Genomic DNA, 22,603 nt, shown 5'->3' with positions numbered 1-22,603 from the left:
GTTTCATGTTTTTGTTGCTCTCTCTGTTACTGGTTTAAAAAAAAATAAAAATTAAAGTTTTGTTACTTATATACATTAACTATATTCTATATTTTATGAGGGCTGCTCCAAAAGAAATGCCTCCTGTTTTAGTACGTTGGCCCATGAAGTCAAAAGCAAATGTTGGTGGGATGGCAGTAGAAGATGAACCTTCCCACCAATACTCCGTTACATGTTGTTGCCATGTCACAGGTGGCAGCAGAGGAACTCTGACAGAATGACATCTGACATGGAAGTGTGTGTGAAGCAAAGGGGTTGAACTGAATTCCTCCATGCGAAAAAAAAAGGCACCCTGACATTCATCAACACTTGCTGAGCATTTATGGAGACCAACTGGTGGATGTGAGCACAGAGAGGTGGTGGTGGTGCATTTCAACAGTGACAACAGTGACAGCAGTCACATCCGCTTGTGCAGATTTTTATGAGCATGCAGGCTCTTGTTCATTGCTAGTGGAAATGCATAATTAATGGTGGTAACTATCTTGAAAAATAGTGACTTTTAGCTGAGAACTTGCCCTACCAAACAGTGTATGAGTTGTCGTTTCCATGGAAATACATAGGAGGCATTACTTTCAGAGCAACCTTTGTGCATTCTTCACTCAGCATTGCCCAGGCATGCCAAAAGTTTGGATACCTATGCATGTAAAGCAAACCATCCTGAATCAAGCACACATTCCCTGTGCAACACCTCAACCTGCACAACTACACATTTCTTCCACTGATTTCCTGCTTTTCATCCCCTCTGAAATGTTTTGGATTCATCCTTTCCTCCAAGCTTCAGGAGCTTCTCCCCCAGCAAATGCAACAGTTGTGCTGCTAGTAAGTACTATCCCTTGCTATCTTGATGTATTTTGGCTCCAACACTGAGGGCTGTGTTATACAGTGGGAGGAAAACTCATTTGCTAGGGAACACAACTCTTCTAGGCAGAGGTGTTGAGTTGTGATTCCAGCAGCCTCTGCAGCGATTGGTCCAAGAATGGAAACCGTTTTCTAACATATTTTCTTTTTCAATGTTTGGCAAATATCCATCCCATCTTACATACAACAGAAATTACCCTTGGGCCTCTGGCTGAATGCTGCAAGCATTGTGCGATGGGCTGTGCAATGAGCTTGTAGAATGGCTGAAATGCTCCCCTGCATGCTGGGCAGTTGTGCTTAATTTTGCTTGGATTTTTTATGGAAATATATATAAAAGTTTTCTAACCGTTTGTTAAGTTTTGTTGTGCATTTCACCCACCTCTCCCTGATGTTTCTTGCAGGGAGCATGGACTTTCTGTCCTCAGCATCAAAAGAAGTCATCCCAAATATGCAGAAAATGCATTTCAATATCCTCCAGCAGCAAGAGCAGAAATCAAGCAGCAAAGGTGCAATAGAAGAGGCTGTGGCTGCCAGGCTCCATCCCTTCCCCTTCCTTTTGCACTATCTGATATCCAAGTGGGAGGTTTCCATTTGAAGTGTGTTTGTGCCCCATCAGTAGACAACTATGGGAAACAGAGTTCTCCTAGCAAGAGCTAAATTGGCACCTATGTTTTCAGGGGAATAGAGAAGGAAAAAGGAAAATATTTAAGTGATCAAAAAAAAAAAAAAAAGGAGTGTAAGAGGCTGTTTGTAAATATATATATATAAAAGGTAAAGTGCTCACATTGAGGCAGTGATAAATGGAGATTTGCAAGGACAAGTGATGGTGTCATGGTTTTATGATTTTTGGTTATCAATATTCCACATCATAACATCATGTAGTGCACTGGGAGTTAAAAAGTTAATGCTCCAGTTCCGTGGATCGTGGATAGTTCTGGGTACCTAGTTCTCAGAAGAGAAGAAGTACATTTCCCAGAGGACTGCTCACTGTTCTGTTACCATTTTACATTCAGAGGGAAAGATAAAAACTGTTCACATATCATGAGACGTCCCCTTTTTGATCTCTTCCCCTTCTGCTTGTCCCGGCAGCATCTCTCTTCCTAGCCATCTCGCTGCCAGAATTAGAGTAAGGCCTACCTTTTTTGGACACTCTCTCTCTCATTTTATTTGTTTTATTAGTTTCAATTCCAATTATATTGTATTATATTGTATTATAGTGTGTTATTTTGTGTTCCGATATCTTATTTAGTAAATTAGTTTGTTTCTTCTCAGATCGTTGCCGCTGTTTTGTTTTTAGGCCCATCTTCCTACCCTTTCCCCTTTGTCTTTTCCCAGGACGTGTGTTGCCCTGCCCTGTTCGTCATGGAACCGGGCCAGACCTGCCTGTAAACCACTGACAGATGGTAACTCAAGCAGCTTCATCAGAGCTGTGCAAACAATGACTCCTTGTTTGAAAGCAAACACAGGGACTGCTTTCCTCATTCACTTCTTGCAGGGAAAGTAGCCAGAAACTACCCTTGGAAACCCAGCCCTCCTTCCTTGAGTGGTTGCAGCTGCTTTGTTCCCCTGCTTTTTCACCACAGAACCTGTACAGGTCTGTTGCCCTAATGCCTTATCTGGCAAGGATGGGGAAGAGAAATGGAAAGAGATGGGCAAGAAAATTTGTCAGCTGAGATAGAGGTTACCAGGTAAAGCCAAAGCTGCATGTGCAAGCAAAGCACAATATGGAATTAGTTCATTCCTTCTCATCAGCAGGCAGATTTTCAGTCATTTCCAGGACTCCATCCTGCATAATGGTTAATGGGGAAGACAAACACCATAATTCCAAATTTTCCTCCCTTCCTCCTTTTCTTCACCCTTTATTGCTGAGCTCATCATATGGTATGGAATATCTCTTTGAACCATTTGGGGTCATCCGTTGTGGTTGTGTTCCCCCTAACTCCTGCAGTATCAGAAGCTGAAGGGACCTTGGCTCTGTGCAAGGACTGCTCTGCAACAACAACATCTGTGTGCTTTCATTTCACTACTTTCATCATAAATCCACACTCTAGAGTGACATCAGCTGCTAGGAAGGAAATTAACTCTGTCCCACCAGAAGCAGTGCAGGGTGCATCTCCCAGCTGGTGCTGTAACTCCTGTTCCACCCTGCCTCCCTGCCCTGGGTGTGATGGGGTGCTCAGTGCAGAGCAGGGCAGACCCAGGAAACTCCAGCTGTAGCCCTGGCACCCCAGGAGACAACAGCTTTCTTCTCCTTCTCTACAAAATTTGGACACACTAGATAAGGGTTCCTCTTTGTCGCCCTGTATCTCCCAGTAGAGATCTAACTTTGATTTATTTGCTTGTTGTTTTCCTCTCCTGCTGACCTCTGCTTTCAGACCCCACTTCCAGACCAAGCCATCTCATTTGGGTAGGAGTTTCTAGCTTTGTCTCCTCCAACCAACCCACTCCAGGCCCTTTTGTTCTTCTGAGATACCCTGCGATATGCCATCCACCAGCACATCCTATGGGATATGATACGGGACTTAGAGGATCCGCCTCCGGACCAAGCTCCTAGGGACATCTCCAGTTAATGGAGGGTTGGATTGTCTCATCTACTTCTCTCACTGCTCCAGTAAGAAATCAGCAAACTGGGTCTCCTTGCTTCTGCTGCCCATCTCAGCTTGTCCCATCTGTTGTGATTTTGAAAGCCTGATGGGACAGCTTGCTTCAGTGGGGCTTGGCTCCATGCTGGTCTCTGCCCAAATGTCTCCACTACAGATGAATAAGACCCCCAGGCCCTATTACACTTCTCCCTCAGGCTTTCCAGTGTCTCTGAGTCTCCTTCCTCTCCATCTTCCAGCATCCTGACCCCATGAAGAAGCGCAGAGACTGGGAGCAGATCCTCCTCAGCACACCCCAATGCCAGCGCATGGGAATTGAGATCACCAACAAGACAGGTGTGACCATCCTCAAACCCAGGTTGGTATGGCAGCCACCAGCCCTTATCTTGAGGAGGTCCCTGAAGAATGGGCATGAATTTGAGAGCAGAATAAGAAGGTGTGCATGGAGTGCTGGTAGGTACAGAGGATCCATAAAAGCTGCAGTGAGCACAAGGAAACAGAATGGAGGTAGAGGAATTCATGGCCTGGGCTGGTGCCATTGGAAAGTAATGCAGCCTTGTTGTGAACGTCTTGCAAAAAAAAAAAAAATAGAAAGAAAAACACAGGGCTGGACAAATGCCCTGGTTCCTCAAGTCTTGTTTACACAAGGAAAAGGAGACTCCATGAGCTCCCACCATGCTTTTTGCTGTAGTGTCTGGGACTACAGAGTTACAGAAGGTTTAAGACTAGAAGGGACCTCAGGAGGTCTTTTTGTTGATGGCAAAGGGGAATGGATTTTAGTAAAAGAAGTGAGATTTTGGTCAGATTCGAGGAGGAAATTCTTTACTCAGAGCGTGATGAGGCACAGAATCAGGCTGTCCAGAGAAGCTGTGGATGCCCCAGTCTTGGAGGTGCAGCCTCACCTTGAGCAGTGTTTGTGCTATTTTGGGCTTTGTGATATAAGGATATAAAATTACAGAGTGCCCAAAGGTAGACTATGAAGGATCCGGAGGGAAAGAAGGACATGAAAGTGCTCATAGGGCATGCCCTGTGCAAGAGCTTGTCCCTCCTCATTAGCAGAAGGGGACCATCATGCTCCTCATTTGGGCACATCAGCTTGGGGCTTACAATTCAGTGAGACAGATCTGAGTGTCATGATTGGCTTCTGTTCTTCATGATCTTGGGCCTGCAAAGATGACTTTTGTTTGGGTTGAAAGAAAGTCATACACATGTTTGACAGCCTTGTCATCTCTCTTCTCGACTCTGGAACATCTGTGATGTTTAGATCCCACCTAGAAAGAAATGCATGCAAACCAGACATGTAAAAGTACCCTGCTTTATCCTGCAAGGCCGCTCCAAGTTAGTAGTATGTATATAATCATGTTATAGAATCACTGAATCATCAAATCGTAGAATCCCAGAATGGCTTGGATTGGAAGGCACCTTAAAGATGATAAGAATCATAGGATGGCATGAGTTGGAAGAGACTATGAAGATCCATCAAATCAATCATAGAAAAATAGGATTGTGGAATCATAGAATCATAGAATCACAGAATGGCTTGGGTTGAAAGGGACCAATCCAGTTCCAGCCCTCTTCCATGGGCAGGGTTGCCACCCATCAGATCGGATTGCCCAGGGCCCCATCCAACCTGGCCTTCAGCATCTCCAGGGATGGGGCATTCACAGATTCTCTGGGCAATACGAGCATGCAATATTCCAGTGATAGTTAAAAAGCATAAAAAGGAAGAATGAGCAGCCATGTGGAGAGATGGGAATTATCCCTCAAAACACAAAGCTCCAACTTCAAACCCTCATCATCATCTCATGGCACTTCTCCGAGACAGAGGTTGGACTGAACAAACTACAACAGCGGAGATTTAGATTGGAGATAAGAAAAAAGGTTTTTATGATGAAGGCAATGAAACACTGGCACAGATTGCCCACAGAGGTGGTGGATGCTCCGTCCTTGGAGACATTTGAAGGTTGTACTGGAGTCTGAGCAACCTGACCTATCTGTAGATGTCCCTGTTTGTTGCAGGGGGGTTGGACTACATGGACTTTAAATATCCATTCCAACTCAAATGATTCTATGGTTCTATGACTGTGAAAGGATGAAGAGCCACCAGCGCCAAAACCCGGATTAGAGGCTTAGTAACTACTAATGCTTTGTAGGGTGGGTCATACACGAAGGTTACCGGAGCATACGACGCCTGCATCTTCTCCATGGTTACAATTATGGACTCCCCAAGGCCTTGCCGCACACTCAGAGAGTGCTAATTCCTTGCTGGAGCATTTCACATCATCCAGCCAGATACGGCCAGAACCTTGCCCAAAATAAGCGGATCCTGGGGCTGACATGGCTTTCCCACAGCCCAGCTGCTGGCACACAACTGCAGCATCACTCAGGTCCCAGCTGTCATCGCACACTGTTCCCCACTGCTGGCTGTGAAGCACCTCGACTCTCCCAGCACAACGACTAGGGCCATCCACCAGCCGGAGAGGAGTTGTTTCTGCAGTGCCTGCACATAAAGCAAGATAAAATGATAAATGTGCACGTAAACACCCTACAACATAAAATGATAAATGGGCACATAAACACTCTGTGGCCCAAAAGGATGAATGCACACATAAATAGCCATAAGCTTATGTATATTACAAGAATGAGTTTATACACCACAGTGTCTGACAGTAACTGACAGCAGACATTAGGAGCAGCCTGAGCTCAGAGAAGACCTTTTACTGAGGCTGAAAATCATTCTTCCATTCTTCCCAACACTTCTGAGACCGAGACATAGGCAAGAGTTACCTGAGCATATCACACCAGCATCTTCTCCATGTTTGCAGTTGTGAGAACCCCAGCTCTGGAACCGGCACTGGGAGAGGGCAGCCTCTGTCCCTACACAACTGACATCATCCAGCCAGATGGGGTCAGACCCTTGTCCAAAGCGAGCTGAGCCCGGGGCTGATAGTGCTGCCCCACAGCCCAGCTGCCTGCACACAACGTTGGCTTCAGCTGTATCCCAGCCATCATCACACACGGTTCCCCACTGATGGTCATGAAACACCTCGACTCTCCCAGCACAGAGATTTGGGCCGTTCACAAGCCGGATGGGAGCTGGTTCTGTAATACCTGGCCCAAAAAAAGACAGCAATCACAGAAACGCAAGAACAAACCCACAAAACACAAGAAATCACAGAAACTTGGACAAGCAACAAGAACCAAGTGATGATCATCAAGGCCAAGTGCAGGGTGTTGTACTTGTGTTGGGGCAATCCCAGATATGCACATAGACTGGGAGAAAAACTCATTGACAGCAGTGCTGCAGAGAAGGACTTGGGGGTTGTGGTGTGTGAAAAGCTTAACATGAGCCAGCCATGTGCTCTTGCAATCCAGAAGGCCAACAGTCCCCTGGTCTGCACCAACAGAGGGGTGGCAGTGGGGAGAGGGGAGAGATTGTCCCCCTCTACTCTGCCCTCCTGAGTCCCCATCTGCAGTACTCCTTTAGGCCTGGGGCCCCCAGAACAAGAAGGATGCAGAGCTTTTGGAGCGGGTCCAGGATGACATGAAGATGCTCATAGGACTGGAGCACCTCTCCTATGGAGACAAGATGAGGGAGTTGGGTTTGTTCAGCCTGGAGAAGAGAAGGCTCTCAAAGTACTCATTGCATCCTTCCAGTACTTAAAGGGAGCTTGCAAGCAGGAAAGGAACCAACTTTTCACATTGTCTGAAGGTGAAAAGACAAGGAGGAATGTCTTTAAACCAAAAGAGAGGAGATTTAGGCCTGATATCAGGAGGAAATTCGGAAGGTGGTGAGGCATTGGAGTAGGTTGCCCAGAGAAGTTGTGGATGCCCCATTGCCAGGGGTGTTCAAGGCAAGGCTGGATGAGGCCCTGGGAAAACTGATCTCACAGGTGGCAATCAGCCAGTGGCAGGGAGATTGGAACTTAATGGCTTTAAGATCCCTTCCATTCTATGATTCTATGAAAACGTCAGGGAGCACTGCGTGGCTCAGTGCTCTGTTGACGTGAAAATAATATTGTGGATCACATCACCCCCCTTTTCTGCAGAGGTCTGGGATAACCGAGGCAGACTGTGTCCTCAGTTTATTTGCCCCATATCATCTTCACAGGAATATTCCCCAGTGACTGTGTCTCTGCCATTATGCTGTACAGTCATGATTTACAGAATGCCCATTCCCTCATAAATCAAAGCCAGGCTGCTGCACATCACCAGCTGACAACACTGCAGCACATGGGTCTACGTGGCTACAAAGGTGATTAAGGCCTGGAGCATTTCACCTATGAGGAAAGTCCTGGAGAAGAGAAGGCTGAGGGGGGGAATCTTATCAACACTTCTAAATATCTAATGAGCAGGTGTCAATGGTTGGAACCAGGCCCTTTTTGGTCATGCTCAGCAACAGGACAAGGCGAAGTGGGCAAAAACTGGAACCCGGGAAGTTCCATCTGAACATGAGTAAGAACTTATTTACTGTGAGTGTGAAAGAGCCCGAGAACAAGCTGCCCAGAGAGGCTGTGGAGTCTCCTTCTCTGGATATATTCAAAACCCTCCTGGATGCTTTCCTGTGCAACCTACTCTAGGAAAACACCACCAGCAGGGGGATCTCCAGAGGTCCCTTCCAACCTCTGCAGATCTGTGATTCTGTGAATAAACAGTACCTGAGCACTCCACTCCAGCATCCTCTCCGTGGTTACAGTTGTGATCTCCCCAAGGCCTTGCCACGCACTCACTGAGGGCAGTTTCAGATCCTGCGCAGTTCACGTCATCCAGCCAAATTTTTCCACTCCCTTCTCCAAACCGAGCAATGTCAGCGGCTGCAGTCGCTGCCCCACAGCCCAGCTGCCTGCAGACCACTTGAGCATCTGTTAAATCCCAGCTGTCATCACAGACAGTCCCCCATTGCTGCTCATGAAACACTTCGACTCTCCCAGAGCAGAAATTCGAGCCATTGACCAGGCGGATTGGGGTTGGTTCTGGAACACCTGAGACGCAAAGGAAAGTGCAAGCAAGTTATTTTGGCAAAGACATTCCTTCTAGGCACATCAGAAAACATTGTGTGCAGTTGCTGGTTTAGTATGACATTCAGGGACAAGCATCAAGAAGGTTCAATGCTATTGCTTTTCCCCACACTTGCCCCAAAGGTCAAGAAATAACACTGCCCAAAACTAAGTAAAATACATGTCCTGTTGGTTCTCACTCCCAAATACGTGGTGCTTAAAGCCTTTTTCTCTCTTTTACCAGGAAGATAGCAGTGCCCAGGCAGCAAATGCAGGCAACTCCACTACCCAAGGGAAAAGACATTAGCCAGGAACATGGTGAGAGATCTGGGGTATGATTCACCTCAGCCAGACTTCAGCTTTCAGTGGCTCATTTACTTTCCTGTGCATTGGTACCTAATGTCATTTGAAATGCCCAGTGAATCCCAGACATCCCAATGAGTCTGGTAGACTTGACATATGCTCTTGGGAGACTGGCATTCTTCAGTAGCTGCAATTAGAGATTGGATGAGACATCCCAGGATGTCTGGGTGATATTGGTGGACAAAGGGAAGGCAACTCATGTCATCTACTTGGTCTTCTGCAAGGCTTTTGACATGGTTCTCCACCACATCCTTATCACTAAATTGCAGAGATACGAATTTGATGGGTGGACTGTTGGGTGGATAGAGAATTGATTGGCTGGTCACAGCCAGAGTGTTGTGATCAATGGCTTTATGTCTGGGTGAAGTCTGGTAACAAGCAGTGTCCCCCAAAGGTCTGTCTTGAGACCAGTACACATTAACATCTTGATCAGTGACATAGGTGATGGGATTGGGTGCACCCTCAGCAAGTTTGCTGATGACACCAAGCTGAGCAGTGTGGTTGATATGGCAGAACGAAGGGATGCCACTCAGAGGGACCTTGATAAACTTGAAAGGTGGGCCCTTGTGAACATAATGAGGTTCAAGGAAGCAAAGTACACACTTATACACATAGGTCCCTTAAGGGTCCTGGCAGATGAGAAACTTAACACGAGCCAGCAGGGTGCACTTGCAGCCTGGAAGGCCAATGGTATCCTGGGCTCCATCAGAAGAGGGGTGGGCAGGAGGGTGAGGGAGGCGATTGTCTCTCTCTACTCTGCCTTCCTGAGTCCCCAGCAGGAGTACTGTGTCCAAGCCTGGGGCCTCCAACACAGGAAAGATGTGGAGCTGTTGGAGAAGGTCCAGAGGAGGGCCATGAAGATGATCCAAGGGCTGGAGCACCTCTCCTATGAAGACAGGCTGAAGGAACTGGGCTTGTTCTGCCTGGAAAAGAGAAGGCTGCAGGGAGACATCAGTGTGGCTTTCCAGTATTTCAAGGGAATTTATAAATGTAAAGGAAAACAATATTTTACATGGGTAGATAGTGATAGGATAAGGAGAAATGGCTTTAAACGGAAGGGGGGAGATTTAGATTAGATGTCAGGGGGAAGTTTTTAACTGAGAGAGTGGTGAGGTGCTGGACCAGGTTGCCCAGACAGGCTGTCGATGTGCTGTCCCTGGAAGTGTTAAAGACCAGATTAAATGGGGCCCTGGACAATCTGATCAAGTACTTGACCTAGTGGTTGGTAAACCTGCCTGTGACAGGGTGGCTGAAACTTGGTGATCCTTGACGTTTCTTCCAACCCAAGCCATTCTATGATTCTGTGAACTCAGATTACACAAAACAAGTTGTTTTGGCAAGGAACTCCCCTTTTACAACTCCACTGAGGACCCTCAATCCCCTTTGTAGTCATCGAAAGGAAATAGACACTACTGGGCTGCACTTTCCTTAATCTGCTTTGGGCACATCATCAGGATGGGGCAAATCCTGCTATGGACTGCGCTATCTTAGTCTTCACTGGCTAAAAAAGGACAATGATGAATTCAGAGAGAGGAATCTGTGCATAGACAGCGAATCCACAGGGTATGCTCCAAATGTGGATGAGTAATTGTAGAGAAACACGTTATCACCAGTAAGGGCAATTCAAAAGTGTACCATTCTGGGAAGATTGAACATAGGATGTAGAAGAATTAATTAAATGACAATTATTAACAAAGCGATATAAAGGATTGAGAGTGACATTCTTAAGTGTCATGCAGTACCAAGAAAGACATGGCTAAGTATAAAAGGGAGTGCTATCTACAAGAAATCCAAACCAAACCTTCGGACAGATTCAGCACTGCCAAAGCCTCAGCTTGATTAAACATTGGAAGAAATATGCCCAACGGCCAGGAAAAAAACAAACAAACAGAGAAGGAGGGAGATAAGAAGATGCCTAAAAACATTTATCAGGAGGGAGATACAAAGGGGCTGAGAAGGGATATAAATTATTATCAAATGTAGATGCCAAGAATAAGTAGCAATGTGCACGACGAAGAAACAAGAGACTGTGCAGTACATTCTAGAAAATGGTAGTCAGGTCAGGATTTCCTTCTCGTGGCTAAGCGCAGTGCAGCAGTTTTGAGGAAACTGCCTCATCCGTACAGGGTTCAGAGAAGACTGGAAAACCTGGGCTGAAAACAGGTCACCTGAAGACGGTTTTACCAAGGAGAGGAGAAGGGCAGGCAGAATAACGAGGTTTTGCAGGACATTTTCATGTTTTTGTCTTGAAGAGGAAAGAGAATAAGTGCAGAGCACGTCTTGATGTTTTGAGTGCGAAACAACAGAGAAACCCGAGTGACTGTGCTGTTCTCAATAACAGGGAGAATCACAGCACTCCTGCAACGCCATCAGATTTATCTGTACCTCACACAGGAAAGAGTCCCAACTTTAAATTCGTGGCAAAGAGTCCCAGAATTAAATCCGTCAGCACTGCAGGTGCTGGACTGCAGCACCACAATACTACGGTGAGATTTGGAACAGGGAGGAGAGGGGAACACAACTGGATTGACACACATCCTGGCCTGGAGCGCTTTCCCTGTTCAGTACTGTGGTTTTAGAGGTATAAGACGGGGAGAGGCACCCTGTGGCATTTCAAGCATCCCTCCACATCCGTTAAGCCTCGATCAGAAAGCGGCATAAATGAGACATACCCGAGCACACGACACCAGCATCTTCTCCATGCTTACAGTTGTGGGCTCCCCACAGGCTGCTCTCACATTTGGAAAGGGCAGTTTCGGCTCCTGTGCAGTTCACATCGTCCAGCCAGATAGGGCCAGACCCTTCTCCAAAAGAAGCCGAAGTTCGAGTGGATAGAGCCCTCCCACAGCCCAGCTGCCGGCAAACAACTTCCGCATCGCTGATATCCCAGTTGTCATCACACACGGTTCCCCACTGATGGCCGTAAAAAACTTCAACTCTCCCACTGCAGCGATTTGGCCCATTTGTTAATCGGAGTGGAGCTTCTCTTGGTATATCTGAAGAAAACAGCGAGAGCAGGGATACGTGTTACAGACTTGCTGCTGGCCTGATTAAAAGTAAGGCCAAGTGCATAATGCCAGTGAGGGTCTAGTGACATCCAGGATGCATTTATTCTGTTGCCTCATGTTGGGATGTCTTCGGCAGTTCAAAACTATGAGCACAACAGTCTGTGTACCATTCTGCAGAAGGTAAGTAAGATGAAATACAGTCTAAGTTAGTATAATTTATCAAAAGTCTGGGAGTCTTGGGAGTTCCCCGATGACTGGAAACTAGGCAATGTTATACCCATCTCTAAGAAGGGGATGAGAGATGAGCCAGGAAATGACAGATCTCACAGTCTAACCCCAGCCCCTGGAAAGGTCATGGAGAAGCTGTTCCTGGGTGCTACTGAAAGGCATTTTAAAGCTTTCGTTGGGCATAGCCTACATAGGTTAATGAAGGGCAAAGTCTTGCCTTAGTAATTTGATATCTTTCTATGATAACGTCGCCTGCTTGGTGGATTAAGGGAATGCAGCAGACATAATCTTTCCAGATTTTAGTAAGGCCTTTGCTGCCATCCCTCACAGCATCCTTCCAGACTAACTGTCCAGCTGTGAGGTAAACAGGTTCCTGCTGCGCTGTGTGACAAACTGCCTCAATGGCAGAGTTCAAAGGGTTGCAGTGATCGGCGCTACATCTGATAGTCACCACCAGTGTTCCCCACCACTCCACCCTACAGGTCAGTCCCAGTCAGCATTTTTATCAGTTACCTCAATGTAGTCATTAACAGTATCCTCAGCAAGTTTGCTGAGGACACTAAACTGGTAGGTGCTATTTACTCTCCAGAGGGATGTAAGGCCTTACAGAAGGATCTAGATCCACTGGAACACTGGGAAATTGGCAGCAGAGTGAAGATTAACAAGGGTAAATGCTGGGTGATGTACCTGGGATGGAGCAATGCTGCATTCATTCACAGCCTGTGAGGTGAGTGGCTGGAGAGCAGCTCAGCAGGAAGGGACCTGGGGATGCTGCTGAAAGCAGGCTCAGTGGAAGGCAGCAGTGTGCCCTGGCAACCACGTTTTGGTGTGCAATACACAGAGCACTGCCAGTCAAAAGAAGTGCCTTTCCTGCTCTATTTAGTGTTTCTGCAGCCTCACCTTAAATACGGTGTACAGTTCTAGGCTCCACAATATAAAAAGGAGGCTATGGTACTGCATGCCCCCAGAGTAGGGCAAAAAATCTCTTAAAAATCTGGAAGGCATGCAAGAAGTGGCTGGGGATGCTGAAGTTACATAGTTCGGAGAAGAGGAAACCAAGACATGATTCCCTTCCTACTCAATACTCCTATTCTATTCTATTCCATTCCATTCCACTCCACTCCACTCCACTTCTAAGTCAAGGACAACTTCTGTGTACAAGAACAACTACACAGTTGCTAGAGAAGGAGAAATTTCAAAGAAATATCCCATATGGTGACAGAGAGCTCACAACATATTCAGGAATGCAGGCCTGTATCATCATCATGATGGAGTTTGCAGCTATGCTGGCACACAAATAACCCCCATGGAAAAAGAAGTCCTTCCCTGTCACACAGAGACATAGGCAGGAGTTACCTGAGCACACCACACCAGCATCTTCTCCATGTTTGCAGTTATGGGATCCCCAGCTCTGGAACCGGCACTGGGAGAGGGCAGCCTCTGTCCCTACACAACTGACATCATCCAGCCAGATGGGGTCAGATCCTTGTCCAAAGCGAGCTGAGCCCGGGGCTGATAGTGCTGCCCCACAGCCCAGCTGCCTGCACACAACGTTGGCCTCAGCTTTATCCCAGTCGTCATCGCACACAGTTCCCCACTGATGGTCATGGAACACCTCCACTCTCCCAGCACAATGACTCGGGCCGTTCGCAAGCCGGATGGGAGCTGCTTCAGCGGCACCTGGACCAAATACAATTGCAAAATATTCCGGATCATTGCATGTCTCAGAGTGCTGTGGACGAGCCCAAAAATCCTCATGGGGTCTAGCAGCCAATGGCACTTGATGCCTTAATGTGTAAAGCTGTAGTAAATGCCTACAGCTTCAGAATTTGATCCCACATCCTTATAGGTAGTTCTTCAATCAATCATTAATCTGAAGAGCGTTTGTAACTGGGAGCCCCTGTTTTTTCCCCAGCAACAAGGCATAGAAATGGCATGGGACCAGACTACTGGGATCACTGAGGACCAACTCATGAGCCTTTTCAAACCCAACCATCAAGATTCCATATCCAAGTCCAAAGCAGTTTAGCCCCTGTGAGAGCCCAAGCTGCTCCCCGGAGCATGGCTCCGTAACTGTCCTGGACACAAGCGGGAAACACAGACCTTCTCCAGGACCCACGTCTCTCAGATATCATCTTGAACCATGGTGCCCGTGTGGAATACAACCTTACCATCCACATTCAGTCCTCCTTATACCTCAGCCTACAACTGCATGATGAACACACACCCTCCTTACCCTGAGGGGACTCCAGATCTACCAGCACCCTCCCACAAACACACTGGCTCCATCATACCGCACATACAAGGGCATTCAGTAGTGGTACCTGAGCACTCCACTCCAGCATCCTCTCCGTGGTTGCAGTTGTGGTCTCCCCAAGGCCTTGCCACGCACTCACTGAGGCCAGCTTCAGATCCTGCGCAGTTCACGTCATCCAACCAAATTTTTCCACTCCCTTGTCCAAACCGAGCAGAGCCAGGGGCTGAGATCGCTGCCCCACAGCCCAGCTGCCTGCAGACCACTTGAGCATCTGTTAAATCCCAGCTGTCATCGCAGACGGTCCCCCACTGCTGCTCGTGAAACACCTCGACTCTCCCAGAGCAGTTACTTGAACCATTCACCAGCTGGACTGGAAGAAGCTCAGCAAATCCTGTAATTGAGATAGAGTGAAGACATGAATTTTCTGTACTTCATATTTTGGTCTGTGCTGATCATGTCTTGACAGCAGTGGTGCGACATGGTCATTGCTCATATTTCCCATAACAGAACAGGAGATCCTTGCAGCAGTTTCTGTTCCATAGAATAGTGGTCTCCAGGGACCTCTCTCATTGGCTAGTCCCACCTCAACATCAGCCAACTGTTTTGGAACCCTTATTTTCTCAGAAGATGACAGTTATGCCTGCAGCCTGTTCTTGTGGTGAAACAGACTAGGGGGAGTCATGTGGGTTGGTGAGCTGAGTGTAGAAGGAACCAGTGAAGTAACTTTGCTGCAGGAGCATTGGCATGTGTACATTAAGGCTGTGTTAGGGACTCCTAGCAGCTGGGATCAGCAATTTCTGTATGGCACTAGTTGTTTGAGGGCTGCTAATAACATATGCTGAAGTTGTAAAGCTCTGCTGATGGTTAGCATCAAGTATTCAGAGCTGGGGGCCTTGCTTGGATGAAGTTCTGCAATAATATTGAGTGCTGAGGAATATTACTCGAACAGCAGTAAGATTCAAGGACAGAATTAGTGTGACATATTATAGATGTTTAAATGCTCAGCAGCATCTCTCTTGGGACAGCTGTGAGACAAGACGGATGCATTTCACCAGAAGTTTTTATTTCCTTCACAGATGTCAAGTCAGTCCACATTTTTAGATTTCATATCTGCATTTTTTTGTGTGTCTGATGTCTGAAAGATAATTTCCTCCTCCTCAAACTAAGCAGCCACCGATGGGAACTGCTCAGGAGTGGCTGGGCAGAGCTGTGGACTCGAAGACCTACAGCCATCCTTAATGGGAACGTTATTGAGAATGTCTGAAGGAAGAGAATCAGGAGAAAGAAGAACGGTAGAACTTGAGAACTTGGTCAGTTGGGGCTGTGGCTGACTTATGCAGTAATACTCATAGTTCACATGCTCTGCTCTGTTACACTATAAGAAGCATAACCGAGTTATTGGGTTGAAGAGCAGCTGATATGGGAACACACCTCACAATGAGATGTGTTTTGTCTGTGCCACTATCAGTGGTAGCAAACTGGCCCCTAGAAGCATCTCATTAAAAAGACCTACATAAAGAAAGAAAGGTTGTAATTATCTAGGGATAACGCCACAACTTTTTGAAGCACTCTGTGCTGCTTTCTTTGGAAGACCAATTCGTGCTGAAGGACCTGGGCCCCAGGGTGACCCAAGACAGGTTACTCCTTAATGCTTATTGAATTGAGGGTACCTGCACACACCACGCCAGCATCTTCTCCGTGCTCACAGTTATGGCTTCCCCAGGGACTGGCTTTGCATTTGGAGAGAGCAGCTTCAGTCCCTGTGCAGCTGACATCGTCAAGCCAGATGGGGTCAGATCCCTGTCCAAAGTAAGCCCCATGGGGAGCTGACAAGGCCTTCCCGCAGCCCAGCTGCCTGCACACAACTTCTGCATCGGCCAAGTCCCAGCCATCGTCACACACAGTTCCCCAGCGCTGGCCATAGAACACCTCGATTCTCCCTGAGCAGTGGGTTGATCCACCCACTAATCGGAGTGGGGCTGGTTTTGCAAAACCTACAGGAAGGAAAAAAAAAAAACAGTCAGGGAAGTATCTGGTGCAGAATCTGTCTTGTCTTTTCTCCATTTATCAATGAACATAGTGACTCTCACTTTCGTTTTTCATTCTGTGGATTGTGACACGGGAAAATAATGCACATGGGAGCAGCACAAGCACTTCTTTCATCATCACAGCATGAGATGCTCAGCAGTGTCACTACTGGGGCTCCCAAAGGGCTCCATTTTGGGGACAGCTCTCTTCAGTGCTTTCATAAATGATCTGGATGCAGGACTCGAATGCATATCAAATCTGCAGATGGTACTAAACTAAGAGGAGATGTTGACTCACAGAAATACTGACAGAGAGATCCTGAAAAATTAGAGGGCAGTCACCAACCTCATGGAGTTTAACAAGAACAAGTGTGAGACACCCATTCTCAGGAGATTCTCAACTCTGGAGATACGCAAAAAAAACTGTGGGATGAGAAGCTGAAGAGCCTCTGCATGTGGCTACAAAGTTGATACTCTAATTAGTGCATCATTACAGGAAAGGCTGTGGGAAATAGATTCTTCTCCCTCCAGTGCTGTCTGAGCAATCACCATATTGGTAATAACTGACCCACTAGCAAATTTCTAAAGGTAAACAAGTTGTGGAATATGCTGTCTCTGCTTGGGCAGACAGCTGGAGAAATGGGATGCAGTGGGTGGCTCTGGGAATCATGAAGGTGGAGCCTTGGGCTTTTGGTTGTCTTTGTGGACCTGATACTAAAATACTTGGAGAGACAACATGGGCCACGGGTAGCACCTCACTTAATGCAACAGTTTAGGGGGAACTTAGGAAGGAACTAAATCCACTGATAGGACAGCGAGATGATGGGACCACTGAAGACAGTGAGGAAATATTCTTTACAAAAGCATCACTGTCCATGTGATGTAGTGTGGGAGTCTATAAATAATTCCTGCACCAGCACTGCTCTACCAGTGTTTCTGCCGGTGATAAAATTTTAGGGTAAAATGTGGTTTGTACTGTGGTTCTCTTCAGTGTTGGGGTTTTCTTTGCTCCAAAGGGAACAGAGCTCGCTACAGCATCTCCAGCATATCTCCAGATCCCACAAAACTCACTTGTGTCATGCAGGATGAGAGTTACCTGAGCATACAACACCGGCATCTTCTCCATGCCCACAGTCATGTTTTCCCCAAGGTTTTGCAGTGCATTTGGACAGAGCAGCTTCGGTTCCTTTACATGTAACATCATCAAGCCAAATGGGGTCAGATCCTCTTCCAAAATAAGCTGAGGGAGGAGCAGATAGGGCTGTCCCACAGCCCAGCTGACGGCACACAACTTCAGCATCAATTAGGTCCCAGTTATCATCACAGACCGTTCCCCATTGCTGTCCATAAAGCACCTCCACTCTCCCAGAGCAGTGATTTGTACCATTCACTAATCGCAGTTGAACTATTTTATTATTTCCTGCATTAAAAAAATTAACAAACAACAAGAAAAAAAAATCAGTCAACCACCACCACCACCAAACAGGATCAGGGTTTGCACAAGGAAAGAGCCTGCAGGGAATGAAGGAAAAGATAATTCTCCATTAATACTGTCCAGAACTTGAAAAGGCTGATGAGGAACATGTTCTGGATTATTCTTTGTGGCTTCAGACTTCTCAATCAGAGAGATGAATAGAGTGGTTTTGTAATCCTTTATGAAGCAGGACAGCAATCCACACTGCGATGCTACACCAAGTGTGGCAATTGACAACATATCAAGACATGCATATGTCTTACATGCTTGTTGGGTTCTCCTTGAGAGATGGGTGCTGATATTTTATGACATTTGCTCCGAAAATAATGCCTCCTGTTTTATTATGTTGACCTACAACATCATTTTGCGGTTGGACTTGATGATCTTGAAGGTAATTTCCAACCTGAGCAACTCTATGATTCTATGATCAGAGGTCGATGTTGGTAGTATGGAAGTAGAAGCTGAATCTTCCCACCAATATTGCATTACATTTTGTTGCTTTATGAGTGCAGAGGGTACGTCTGACAAGATGGCATCTGTCACGGAAGTGCGTATGAAGCAAAGGTGAACAACTGAATTCTTCCATGCAGAAAAAAATTGCACCCATTGACATTCATCATTGCTGAAAACTTATGGAGACCAAACAGTGGATGTGAGCACAGTGAGGTGGTGAGTGGTGTGTTTCAGTCATTATGCCATCATAGCAGCTGTGAAACAGTGGGTCGTCTCCACTGGTGCTCTCTAGTTAGTTGATGGCATCTCATTTGGTTTGATTCAGTTGCCCACATAGCAACATCAGCATCAGCAGCGCTGGCAATTCCACAGGTGTGTCTAGGTCTTAATATGGAGCTGAATCCCATTTTAAATCCACCTGGGAAATGTGCATATGGAAGCCTCATTTGTTGTTCACTGCTGAATGGAACAGAGTCTTTGGGACACAATGTCGTGAAAGAGGGCAATAGGCAGCCTGTCCACCTCCAAATCACCTCTCAATCTCCTGCAACCCATGGGCCACTTGATTATGCTTTATTTCCCAGTTAACTATGAAATTAACCATCAAGCCTTCCATGGGGAAGCCACACCATTCTGCCACAGCCAGGTCAGAACTGGCACAGAGACTAATGGCCCACAGCTGAATTTCTCATCTCAGTGCCATTTTGGAGAATAAATGTGTCTACTGGTAGTACTGTCACAAAATACAAATGGAAAGAGGTCACAAATGCTCAAATCTCATGACTTACTTTATCCATAAAATACATGCATGGAAAACTTGTGCATCCAGATGAAGTTTGTTTCAGTTTCCTTCCTCATTTACTCTATGGTGATGGAAGAAGAAGCAGAGCAGAGTACAGTAGGAACAGAACAGCACCACTACCATCACTCAATTTAACTGCCAAAAGCACTGAGATGGATAATGCTGCTTTTGGCATGGCTCAGGTCAGTTCTGAAACAGCCATCTATATATAATCTGAATCCTTAGAGTGGCACTGAAAAATAAAATTTTGCAAACAGGATTTAAAACCTCTTTCTACGCAGCACTCTAGAGGGAGTGGTGGAAACACAACTTACCTGTGCACACAACACTTGCATCTTCTCCATGATTGCAGTTATGCTCCCCCCAAGGTCTGGTCCTGCATGCAGAAAGGTCAACTTCTGTACCATTGCATTTCATGTCATCCAGCCAGATAGGACCAGTTCCTTGACCAAAATGAGCTGAGCCAGGAGCAGACAGTGCTTTTCCACAGTCCAGCTGCCTGCATACAACTGTGGCATCAGGTAGATTCCAGCTATCATCACACACTGTTCCCCACTGCTGTTTCCAAAGCACCTCAAGCCGCCCCGCACAACGATTGGGGCCATCCACGAGTCTGATGGGAGCTGAGTTGGCAGCACCTGAACCAGAAAAAAGTCAAGGTAGAAAATGAACACAAAACAGGTTTTGGCTGATAGTGGAGAATGTCTTGCTCTTGTAGGAATAACACCATTTTAGATTTGGCTCGGGATAGATTACTGACATGCTAATCATTGGTGCTTTCAGCAGGAATGTGGAAAGAAATGTTTGCTGGCTAATTTGTGGTGCAAATATCTTGCACAAATGTCGCTAGGATGTCTAATGAATCTCTGCTTCTCTACAAGAAGCTGCTAGCTTTTCTTGTCACCCAGGACAGTCCTGATCATGGGATTCCTAGTAACTTGTCCTTCTCAGACAATTTTCCAGCTATGGAACAGTCCCCGCACACATCCTGACATGATGTGACAGCTCCACACCACAGAAACTGTAGGCTGTATTATTTGCCATGAGAAGAAAATCTCTGGATATGGTCCCTAAAGAGATGGAAGTCTCAGTGTGTCCCTGTAACCTGAGCTACTGTGGATTCATCCCTGTCCACCATCTTTGTGCAGCAGGGAGCTCCATGCACAAGACGATGAATGCTTCTCTTAAGCTACATCAGTCCTTGCGTTGTGCAAGTTATTGAAGGAAGCTTTTAGTTCACTTATGTGAGTACAAGTTAGGATTTCAACATCAAATGAAAAATATTTAAGATTTCTGTCAAAAACACTTGCCAGAACTGTCCTAAACAGTCTTCATGAGTGTAAGAAAACTCCAGACTACTAGGGAGATCCAAGCCTTGCAGGGAGTGCCCAAGTTCCCCCCTTATGCAGAAAGACACATTTTGGTGCTTTAATTGTGTCAGCATCTTTGGTCATTGGTGCTGCTTTACATAGAATTATACACTTACACCATAGGGTTTATGACAAGGTCTGCTACATAAAGGCTTGCCAGGTCCACTCATCTACTCTGCTAGGAAGGACAGATATTTTCCTTACAAGCTTTAAATTGCCAAATTATTTTCCTTGATCATTTACAGTTCTGACCTCACCCTTTCTTCATCCTAGTCTGTAAAGCAGCTTTAACTTGTGCCAGGCTTTGTCAAAAAAAAAAAAAAAACAAAGCTACTGTCTCCAGATAATCCTTATCCAATTATTTTACTACTTTTTGTTTAAGGATTTGACCGTGTTGGTTTGTAGGATATAAATGCAGCTGCACGAAGCACTGACACTGACAGAGAGGCATGCTATGCTTATTTATTCTTAGGTCCTGGCTCAAATCCTGTCTATGAGTGTCGAAGAGAGGCAAAGAAAACAGGATTACATTCTGGATTACAGAAATCTACCAATGGAAGCTCTGTCCTCATGCTTGCATTCAGTTATTCTCAGGTTTTGTGTCTGAATGTTTGCATTCATAATGCCTCTAAATCTCCTGGTGAGCTTTGGAAGCCAAATGATGTTGTCTAATGCTGTCTTTTCTTGCCTCAGAAAGGTCATGCCCTTTTCCTGCACCAGAAATTTATCATACAATGGCTTGTCTTGGAAGGACCTTAAAGACCATTTCGTTCCAACCCCCTGCTGTTGGGCAAGGACATCTCCCACAGGATCACATTACTCAAAACCCCATCCAACCTGGCCTTGAATAGTTCCAGGAATGGAGCACTCTCAGCTTCTCTAAGCAGCCTGTTCCGGTGTCTCACGACCCTTATAGCATAGAGTTTCTTCCTTATATCAAACACAAATCTGCTCTCTCTTAATTTAAAATTGCTACCCTTTGTCCTGCCACTACATGTCCTTGTAAAAAATCTCTCTACATTTCATAAGTCTCCTCTGAGAATTGAAAGGTGGCAACAAATTCCAGATCCTTGTCTTCTCCAGACTAAAAAATACCAATGATAATATGAGAGGGGCCAATCCATCATGAGCACTATTTATCAGACCACATTTGGAACTCCATTCTCCAGGAGCAAAGGAGGAAACTTACCCCAAAGCCATACCAGGAAGAAAAGCACTGTTTCCATTCTGGTTCCAGCAAAGGCAGACAGACTGCTGATATGGGCATGCCTAGATGGGAAAATATTTCCTGGTGGTCCCATGGTAGCAGCAGAGACCTTGTACAGTCTGATTCCTGCAGAGCTGGATGGGCAACGTAGAGCAGAAATGTTGTCCTTGGAGGAAAGATAAAGAGCTCAGAGTTGGTGACTGGCTGGGTGGGCAGGAGAAAATACAGTAGGGACCAAGAAAGAGGTAAATGACAAATATTCCTTGCTCTGACTCCTCCCCTTAATTGGCCTCTCCCTCTTCACCTGTCAGAGCACTAGCCACCTCTGTTTCCTTGCATCTCCCTATACTGCTTCTCTCCTCCCATGCTTTTCCATTCATCAACATATTGAGGAAAAAACCATGCTAGAAAGAACCTAATCTTTTGTCCTCTGTCAGTGTTTTTAGCAAAAATCAAATTGTTTCTTGCACTTCTCTGAAACCATCATTCTACTTGCAGGACTTACTTGTGAACAAGCAGTGCCCAGGGAAGACTTAGAATCATAGAATGGCTTGGGTTGGAAAGGAACTTAAAGCCCATTCAGTTCCAACCCCCTGCCATTGACTGGTTGTCATTCACTACATCAGGCTGTTCAGGGTCCCATCCAACCTGGCCTTGAATGCCTTGAGGGATGGGACATTCGCAGCTTCTCTGGGCATTCTGCTCCTGTGTCTCACCACTTTGAGTAAAAAATTTCCTCCTGATATTTAATCTAAATCTCACTTCTTTTAGTGTAAAACCATTCTCCCTTGTCTTATCACTATCAGACCACACAAAAAGCCTCCCTCTTGTTTATAAACTCCCTTTAAGTACTTCTTAGAGAAGACAGGAATGACACTTGTGTCTGCCTCTTTGTTCAGTTCTTAAGTACTGTCTAGGAG

The 22,603-nt window shown here is 46.1% G+C and overlaps 1 protein-coding gene across 1 annotated transcript; it reads right to left on the bottom strand.

Moving 5' to 3' along the window:
- Positions 4,306-21,894, bottom strand: LOC110390410 (deleted in malignant brain tumors 1 protein-like). Its single transcript, XM_021381722.1, has 11 exons — positions 21,666-21,894; positions 19,421-19,744; positions 17,474-17,797; positions 16,021-16,344; positions 14,418-14,741; positions 13,450-13,773; positions 11,530-11,853; positions 8,156-8,479; positions 6,285-6,608; positions 5,674-5,997; positions 4,306-4,768 (listed from the first exon to the last, which is right to left on the bottom strand). The coding sequence occupies exons 1-11, from the start codon at positions 21,775-21,777 to the stop codon at positions 4,758-4,760; spliced, it is 3,039 nt and encodes a 1,012-aa protein (XP_021237397.1). The 5' UTR covers positions 21,778-21,894; the 3' UTR covers positions 4,306-4,757.

This window comes from Numida meleagris, linkage group LGE64, assembly GCF_002078875.1.
Source record: "Numida meleagris isolate 19003 breed g44 Domestic line linkage group LGE64, NumMel1.0, whole genome shotgun sequence".
Classification (NCBI taxonomy): domain Eukaryota; kingdom Metazoa; phylum Chordata; class Aves; order Galliformes; family Numididae; genus Numida; species Numida meleagris.
This window is presented reverse-complemented; position numbering and strand designations above follow the sequence as displayed.

Bases quoted from the DNA above. Each gene is read 5' to 3' on its own strand.
- LOC110390410 (XM_021381722.1), bottom strand. From the start codon at position 21,777: ATGGGACCACCAGGAAATATTTTCCCATCTAGGCATGCCCATATCAGC. The intron at 17,798-19,420 runs GTAAGTTGTGTT...TTTTTAATGCAG, and splicing joins TGCAAGTGTTGTGTGCACAG to GAAATAATAAAATAGTTCAA. The intron at 13,774-14,417 runs GTACCACTACTG...TATTTGGTCCAG, and splicing joins TGCTGGAGTGGAGTGCTCAG to GTGCCGCTGAAGCAGCTCCC.